The sequence below is a fragment of the Crocodylus porosus genome, unplaced genomic scaffold (genome assembly GCF_001723895.1).
Source record: "Crocodylus porosus isolate Cpor-Errol unplaced genomic scaffold, CroPor_comp1, whole genome shotgun sequence".
Taxonomy (NCBI): Eukaryota; Metazoa; Chordata; order Crocodylia; family Crocodylidae; genus Crocodylus; species Crocodylus porosus.
The window spans coordinates 1,993,379-2,003,022 of NW_017728911.1; the positions used below are offsets into that span (position 1 = coordinate 1,993,379).

General features: G+C 39.9%; 1 protein-coding gene across 2 annotated transcripts in view; it reads right to left on the reverse strand.

Annotated features, from left to right (window-relative positions):
* MYO9A (myosin IXA) overlaps positions 1-9,644 on the reverse strand; it is a 317,277-nt gene that overhangs the window by 274,435 nt on the left and 33,198 nt on the right. For both annotated transcript variants that reach the window (XM_019533260.1, XM_019533261.1), the window contains exon 2: positions 7,608-8,518. In XM_019533260.1, the coding sequence (XP_019388805.1) occupies positions 7,608-8,450 (843 nt within the window). In that variant the 5' untranslated portion in view covers positions 8,451-8,518. The remainder of the gene's footprint in view (positions 1-7,607; positions 8,519-9,644) is intronic.

Below are 9,644 nucleotides of genomic sequence, written 5' to 3' on the forward strand. Positions count from 1 at the left end.
TGGGAAGATTTCTGCAGCATCCAACTTCCCTCCAAACTGAGTGAGCAGCCAGAAAAATTAGCAAAAGACTGGTAAATCAAAGGTCTGCATCACAACTGCACCTTCCCCAAGATGTGACGGTCTAGGCTTGCCTCCCTGGACCTGAAAGAACAAAGTTCTTCAGTATAGCATAAAAAAACTTCATCGATTCATAGATGTTAGGGTCGGAAGGGACCTCAACAGATCATCAAGTCCGACCCCCTGCATAGGCAGGAAAGAGCGCTGGTGTCAGATGACCCCAGCCAGATGCCTCTCCAGTCTTCTTGTAAAGACCTCCAAAGTAAAGAAGAGCACCACCTCCCCTGAAAGGCCATTCCAAGTTTTGGCCACCCTTACCATGACGAAATTTTTCCTGATATCTAGCCTAAATCTGCTCTCTGTCAGTTTGTGACCACTGTTCCTTGTTACCTTCGGTGAACAGAGCATCTCCAATCCCTTGCTGCACCCCCCTAATGAATTTGTAGGCAGCCACAAGATCACCTCTCAGCCTTCTCTTGTGGAGGCTGAAGAGATCCAGGTCCCTCAGTCTCTCCTCATAGGGCTTGTCCTGTAAGCCCCTAACCATACAAGTGGCCCTTCTCTGTACCCCTCAAGTCTATCAACATCCTTCTTGAAGTACAGCGCCCAAAACTGGATGCAGTAGTCCAACCGCTCTCTAACCAATGCCGCACAGAGGGAAAGTATCACCTCTTTGGATCTATTTGTCATACATCTGCTGGTGCATGATAAAGTATGGTTAGCTTTGCTGATGATTTCATCACACTGATAACTCATGTTCATCTCAAAGTCCACTATGACTTCATGAAAAGTCAAGTCAAAGCTGCAAAAACTGTGTGCGTGTCACTTCAAGAGTTAAAAGAAGCATATTAGAAATGCATAAAGTGCATATAAAAAGGGAAGACAGTAGGACTGGTATAGCTACAAAGGTAGAGTGGATACTTCATGTGATAAGTAACTGACTCAAAATTTATTTCCATCTATAATATTCCTGAAAGCTAATATGGCCCCAACACTGGTGTATGCACAAAATATTAACTGCAAGTTCACAAAGGCATGCCCAGGACAAATTATTGGTTAGGATTACTCTCCCCCTACATAAGCATGCATGCTTTCATCTTGGTGTTATTTAGATAGGAGTGCAAAAGAAAGAAAAAATCTGAACTAAAAGTTTTAAAGTTATTGTCCCTAGCAGAGGATTGGGAAAAAGTGAATTTGGGGTAGTCAAAGCCTTGTTAACTACTGTCATGAGAAAAGAGGCATTTTGGGGCCACACTTCACCAAGTCACTATGCTAGCAGGGAAGGCTGTCGATAATGTCCCTATAAAGACACCTGATTGCTCAAACAGGGAAAAGAGTACTCAGAAATTTTCCTTGGAATTCAGAGCTGAAAATCTAGATTGATTAGTTTCCCAAGCCTGTGTTTTGGCATCAACTTCTGATTCACACAGCTTTCTGAGAATCAGATTAGATTCCAGATGAGCCCACAGGCACGGTCTTAAAATTTTAAGCAGTGCCAAGAAACTGATTTAACAGGTGAAATCCAACCTTAAATTACTCCCCCTCTCTCACAACATATGCATTCTTTTCAAGTAGTCTAGACTTGAAACTTTGAGGCAATACCTGACAAGCCATATGCAAAAGAAAAAAAATGATATTCATCTGTAAAGCTTTCTGGGGAATGACACATAACTAGCACAACAAGTTTTGGCTCTGCATTAGTATCAGCTAAAAGAGTTCAGACTACCTCAGTATTTCCACTTATAAATCAGGCCCAGAAAAATTAAATGAGGTTTGAAGCGTTTCAGTTGATTAGGATGTTGACTTGTTGCATGGGATCCTGACCAGGAAGTCTTAAGTTAATTCAGTTAGGTCTGCAAACCTCGGTAACCTGGGCCACGGAGGCACCTAGGATGACAACTGCTCCGTCAGCACACACATCATGAAACCACGCTTTAAGTAGGTCCCTACCTATATATCCTTGTAGGTGTAGGCCAGCTAGTTTGAAATGACAACCATGTTCTTAGTGAATATTCCCTCTTGGCTACACCAAAGGAAAAGCTAACTTTGTATAGAAGACAATTAAATACTTTTACTTTGATTAGAGACTTTAAAAACAAGCACATCAAAAATCAAGAAATAAAGAAGAAACCAAAGAATAAGTTACTTCCTTTTAGCCCTACTTGGATACTTTCTACAATCTGAGTAGGTATAGCACTTGCATAATATTATTTATCAAGGAAAAAAAGACTGATTAGAACACACTGTTCAAATAATACCAGCACACATACTGAAACTGAATACCAGCTTATTAACAAGATTTGTTTGAAGCAAACCACACTTGTCAAATATAAGCATGCCAAATGTGTCAAAACTGCCACTCAAATGGGTTATTATTACACATCTGTCACACACTCAGGAAGCTCAAGCACAAAACAAGTTTGTCTACTGAATCACATTCTGCCAATATAAATAAATAAATAAATAAATAAATAAAGTGAAAAGGCATTTCCTTTTATAGATGCAAGACTTAATACACATCAAATGTTGGCACTAAGGTTTAGAAAGCAGGAATCTGTATGCACCACTGACTTGGTTTGTAAAATATTCAAACGACATTGCCAAGATTACTAAATGAAAAATATTGATGTGCCTTGACAGTGGTCCCCAAAAGTCTAATTTGGCCAAGGATCATGGGAATCCCATAATTACTTTTTCCAATTATCCCTGCAAGGGAACGTTCACAGAGATGGATATGCATGGTACTGTGTCACACAATATATCCAAGGGTGCCACAGGAGCACAGTGAAACTGCATAGGATGCAGTCTGTTCATGTCAACATTAATGAGAATGAATCTGAGCTATCCATTCCCAGAGGCACAATTCTTCATTGCTATTTGAAGCACTTGTGGAGAGGTGGGGGGGGGGGAAGCATACAAACATGGGAAGAGTGGGTGTCATAACAGCCTGGAGTAGAACTAGTTCAGTTACTCATTCCCTAAATTACAGGTTTGAACACAAAAGAAATGCATCAATGCCCATTATCTCTCATGATTGACTAGAGGGACAGGTCTGCACTCCAAAGCAAGCTGTGCTGGGCATCCCCCTGCATGTCACAGTACAGGATAAGAGAGGCAATGTTGGGACTGAGGAGGAAAAACATAAAATAAAAGAATAGGAAAGGAAAAAAGCAGAAAGGAAGAAGCAAGGGATACAGAAATGTGACACAAGCTGGATCAAAAATATAAAAATGCAGAGAATAAACTAAACAACTTGATATCAACGTAACTCCATTGACTACAACAGAGTTACTCTAGCTGAAGAAATTGGCCCCAAAATTCTAGGAAGGAAACGGGAAAAACACAGAAGCATGAACAATGTAATTTTAAAACTACTTCAACTGTGATTGTTTTCAATTAAACTGATAGCTGGAAAAATTTCTGGAATAACCATTATTGACAGCCGGAATAATATAGCTGAGTAATCTGGAGACAGCTAGAAGAGTGTAGAAATAAGGGTACCATGGAATTGGTATGCACCCTCACATGGCTAAAGTTGAGGAAAATAGTGATTCTGTGAATAGAAAATACCCTTGTTGGCATGCTACAAGACAGAGATCTAGTGAATAAAACCAAAACTCATCATTGTATTTTCCCAATCTTGAATCCTACGATTATGCGTGAGATCTTAGAAAGAATAAACATGAAAATGGAGGACAAATTCTCTAGTTTCTACAGTAATGCCTCCTTCTAAACAATTTATGAGACCCTATATGCCAACAGTTAGGAGATCAGGTCTAAGCACTTGGATCCTGAGAAACGCAAGCAATCATTACAACCCTTGGAAACAAGGAACTTCTGAATCGCAGCAGTACTAACATACTAAAATGGCATTTACTAACAGAGAGAGCTAAGGAACAGGAACAATAAGGATTGCCAGGGATCCATTGTTTGTTCTCCTGACTGCAGACAATGTAGGAGTTTAATTCATTGGAAGGTTTCTTTTTTTTTTTTTTTTCTTTAAATAGATTTACCATGTACTTGGGTGGACTTTGTAAGTGCATGCATCTGTATTAAAAGGACACGTGGGGGATACTTTTTGTAGGTGGACTCTGCTGTATGCATTTTGATAGGTTTTATACATATTACTGAGAGGTGGCTCCTTATGCATGATCCCACACAAAAAGTGATTAAGCTGGAATTAAAATAGCTTAAACACACCCACAGGTTAGTAAGCCAGGAAGTCTTATGTGGAAGGTGCATTTGAACAATAAATTAAATATATGAAAGACTTAATAGTTGAAGTGTGGGGAAATAAGCCTGTATGAGAAACTGTGGAACAAGAAATCAACCACAGAATGGATTCTCTTGAGTGTGGTCTCAGCAGGGATTCTGGATTCTATCCCATTTACCCAGACTAGCTTGTAAAATCTCTCATGCCCTCAGTGAGTTAACTGCTTTGTTTATCCCTTTTGATCTCTTCAACTCACCTTCCCCGCTCAGGAATGCCTCCCTCCCCCTATTCTTTCCTCCTTTCTCTATCCTGTTCTCTGAAAGTCCATTCATAGCATCTAATGAAGTAAGCATAGGCTATAGCCTGCAAAAGCTTATCTGAAAAGGTTAGTCTTTAAGGGCTCTTATAAATGTGGAGGGACCCAACCCCCACATGCTGGAAATCCAGCGTGTGGAAACAGACTCGATTGGTTAAGTCTGCTGGAGCGCGGAAATTAACACGCTCCAACAGACCCCAGCATCACATCCACCGCTGACGATGTTATCATTCAATGAGCTTTAGTTCAAAGCACCCCACCGCCATTCTTCAGCTCAGTGGACATTGGTGCACATGATGCTTGGACACTTTTAATTGACGCGGCTCACTAATTAAAGAAAACCCTCTGCCCCCTCCCAGAGCACGTGTAAAAATGTCCTTCGATACCACCCTGCTCTGCCCTCTGCCCGACTCAAGGGTAACATGGAAACCTATGTTTACTTACGAACTGACAGTCTTAACACATTCAAAATTGGTAGGTCTCACTTCTCAAAAAATAATCTTGTGCATGACAGACCTGAAAATGCTGAGAAATAATCTAAGAATACCCATATGAACACTATAACACCAACAGTGAGGCATATCAGATTGTAAGACTTGACTGACTGACCAAAATGCACTAGTTTTGCTTAACGGGAGATGGGGCTAATGGAAAAAAACAAGCGAACAACACAGTAGCTATGCATAAGCAAGTCTCCAAAAACACATTTGACAGGACAACTACAAGGCAATGACAATACTCTTGACTAAAGTGACACAGCTGTTTTGCTACCCTATGCACTAATATGCAAAAGGGCTATAAGCAGTTAAAAGTGCTTTCAGAAGTTGAAGAGGAGGGACTAGGAGCATAGGTGGGATCTGTCCACGACTTCAAGCTGAAACTAAAAACGGTTATGGGATACTGAACCATGAAGAAATTAGACCTTCTCCAGTTTCGGGGAATGGTGACCCTTAGGAGGGAAAAAATTGGTATAAGTATGGACTGGTCAATTCATTTAGGATCTATTTTTCTTAAGTTCTTTGGTGTTAAATACTTTGCCTTAAAAATGGCTCTGTGATCACTAGTTACCACCACCGTCATTGCTTATAAAAGGAAAAGAACTGCACACCTTGAAATAAGTCAGGGTGTGCATTGAGATAACCATAGTTGAACATGGGGAACTACAGCTTAGGGTCTAGTCTGATCATTTTTAATGGACTTCATAGAAAACACAGGTCTAGTCTTTCCCAACAACAGCAGATGCTTTAGAAGAAAGAAAATTGGAAAAGTGCATCATTATTTATTTTAAAAGATTCAATACAGCAGCGAATCTTTGTAGAAGTCCCTGAGATTTTCTTTCACCTCTATTTTGCTAGGAAACGTCTCTCCCAAGTGAAGGCATGTCCAAAACAATTGATAGGGTTTTTGTTGTTGTTGTTTTGGTTTGGTTTTTTTACATCCAGACTGGTTTACTAAAATTCACAGCATCCAAAGCTGAATATGAAAAAGTAAAGACTTCAACACATGGTGATACTACCTCCAAAAAAGAAAAACCAAACCACAGATCCCTACTTCCTCCAAAGGCCTGTGAGGGGTTAAATGTGCAGCCCCAGGCTCTCACCCAGTCACTGCTCCCTCCTTTACTCCAGCTGCAGCAGCAGTCTCTGGGTTCCCTGCCTCCTTTGGCTAGGGGTTTCTGCCCCTGCCCTAACAATGGACCCTTGCAGGAAGCTGGGGCTGAGTAGGAATTTATCTAAATTTGGGAGGGACTACTGACTGCTGCTAAACATCCAATAATGGATAGCAATGAAAAACACAAGACTAATAAAATTCCTTGGATATACAGTCAAGACACTAATTCACAAAAGAAAACAATACAGCGCACCTTTTTACATATTGTTTTAAGGAGCTGAAGGCAGTTTCTTCTACCCAGAAGCATTCTTTTTCCTAGCAAGCAAACTTCCTTCATACCAACTTCCTTTAAACATAGGTGTAGCATCACTCCACCTCAAATTGCTAAACAAATTCTTTCAAATCTAGTTTCCCAGACAGATGTTACCACTTCCCCCTGGCACAGGATGTTGAATGCCAAGGATCACCCTTTTAGATGCAGGGAGCCTTTATAACCACTAATCGAAGAAATTCAACAAGAAGGCTATTTTTAAACATACAGTGTTCTAGTACTTGCAACCCATTAAGTTCCTTTGCTATGAAATTACTTTCCAACTAGGTAAATATTTTTCTTACAAATATTCACATTTAGTGACATTCCATATGTAAAAATTAAAGTACTGTATTTTCTTGTATACGACACACTCCTTTTCTTGGGGGGGAGGGGACTCAAACAAGCCCACCTGCTGGAAATTGGAGTGTGTACCACATGTGAGAAATATGGTAAGCAAAAGGTTCTGCCATTTACGGGTGATCCACAGGGAGCTGAACAATGGACAGGATCTGCTCCCTAGCTGCTGCTACTCAGTTGCTCTCTACAAGGCAAAATCTTTCCCCCCTCACTCCGCCTTTCAAAAGCAAGTCATGCATTATATTCTGGGGCATGCTGTGTGCAAGACAATATAGTATATAGAAGCTTTTTTCCTGATGGGTGGGAGAAAGACAATTTGGGCGTGCCAAAACCCGAGTACAAAGCATCTTCATGCATAAAACCTCAAATAAAGTTAACAGTTAAACACTGACAGTAACACAGTCAATATACTACATGCAGTAAGCTCCATTTTTAAATTAAGTCTCTTGTTAACTAAAAATAATCATTTTGGGATTTCCATGCATTTTTAGATTATTTTAGTTAAAGTGAAAACAAATGTTTTTAATAAATTCCCCAAATAACTATTCACTGCATTTTTTCAAGAGCGTTAAAACTGTATTTGCTTTATAAAGACACACACCTACACACTATTCGTAATAGTGTGGTAATCCTGCTTACTATTATCATTTGGGCAGTACACAGACTCATACTATAAAATCAGGACTATTTTTTGTAACACATCAAAAATAGCTTCATCATTAGTATTACTTTCATCTTACCTCAAGCACTGGTCCAGCTCCAAGAATAATCTGTTCTACTCCGCTAGCAAACCCCTTCTGGCTGAGAGCAGTGAGGTGATGAATCAGAAAGTTTGTGCTCTGTGTTTTCCCTGACCCACTTTCTCCTGAAATGACAATGCATTGGTTCTTCCTGCGCTGAAGCATTGCATGGTAGGCCACATCAGCCACAGCATAAATATGGGGCTCCAGCTTTCCAAGCTGATGGTTATCGTACATTTTGACATACTTTGGATTGTAAATAGGGAGAAACTTGAATGGATTGATAACTATTAGGATGCTGCCTACATAAGTGTAAATTTTTTCCTGCTTAAAGCGGTTTCGAAGATTTTCCAAGAGTGTTTTCTCATTTAAGTCTGGTAAACTACACAGGTCATCATAGTCCTTCTGCGGTGGCTGAGGAAGGAATCCACGTTCCACCATCCTGCGACGCTCTTCCGTCACCCGTAACCAGGACTGGAGGCTGCCATAATGAATTGACCCATCTAGATTCTTCTCTCGCAGAAGGAAACGATAATCCTCCCCGCTCAGTCGGTTCTCAAGTGCCATACGGGGCCACAACATCATGCGCTGGACTGGGCAGTCTGTAGGGTTGAGAATCCATTCCTCCCCACCAAACTCCTTCACCTCTGCTAAGACATAACATTTTGTTTTGTCTAGCTGGAGTTTATTAATGAGAGAGTCTATCACCTCAGCAGCTGTTGAAGTTTTTCTGGCAGTAATGGGGCAATAGATAGTCCCTTCAGCAATGTTCCCAGGGTATATGTGTAATGTGAACTCACTGTCCTCAAAGCGTCGTCTTCCTCCAGCATCATTTACACTCATATTGGACCCCTTGCCATCAGTACCTGCAGTGCATCTTTAGAACAGTCCAGTATGCCGTCATGACATCACTAAAAATGAAGATAAACATTAAGACTTGTTTTAGTACACTACATGAGCAGATAAGGCAATATCAGCTAAGCAATACCATTAATCTCATTCTTAAGATTTTACAAAGGGCTTTGTCAAACTTTGCCATTTGGAAAGTCAACTGAATTGTAAAATACCACGGTACTATAAGGAAAACTAACTGCAGCCAGAAGACATTTACTGTGCTAACACTAACCACTTGAGACCCTATTCTACTCTTATACACTCAGAAATACCTCACATTAAAATCTTGATAATTCCTGGAAAAGTCTAAAGAGGCTTTGAGGATTCAAAATTTCTGTCTAGTTTCAAATTAATGTTCTATTGTGGGTAAAATCATGGGGGAAAGTGTGGCATTTTGCAAGCAGTATAGGAATACGTTGGGGATGCTTAGGTACAGTAGGTATATCATTGGCAAAAACACTTCTACTATGCATAGAATAATTTAGTTTAGTTTGCCTGGTTTGAATGCCTGCTTTTCCATTTTTAGATATTTGAAGCAAAGTGAGCAGGAACATCATTTAATAAACGGAGTGCCTGAAAAACACCTCAACTTTTCTCTGCAGACTACCCAGATATAAGCAAAGTCTAAAATGCCTCCTACACAAGCGTGTTGTAACACGTAATGTTTCTTAACTATTTTCAGATTCTGAACAAGTCACAGCAAATTTATTAAAAAAAAACAAAAACAAAAAAAAAAAAACAATGACCTTCAATCCCTATACTACAGGCATTTTCAAAAGAAAAGAAAAAAGGAATGAAACTGCCTTCCCCATTACTTCAGAATTTTTCCTGTGCAAGCTTCCTACGATGACATTTAAGCAAAAACACGGTACTTCAAAACATCGAGGGACTATGCACAATGATTGCCTGTTGCCCAAAATTGAGATGCTAATTTTTCTGACTTCTTGCATCACTCAACCATTAATGAACATTAGAATTATTATTTTTTCTGAGCATTAATCCAACATCCAAAACTTAACAGAAATCTTATATTATGCTGATACATTGCCAGTACACCAGACTATAATCAAATCACGTATGGATGCTTAACTTAGTTTCATAGTTTGTAGGGTCGGAAGGGACCTGAGCAGATCATCTAGTCCG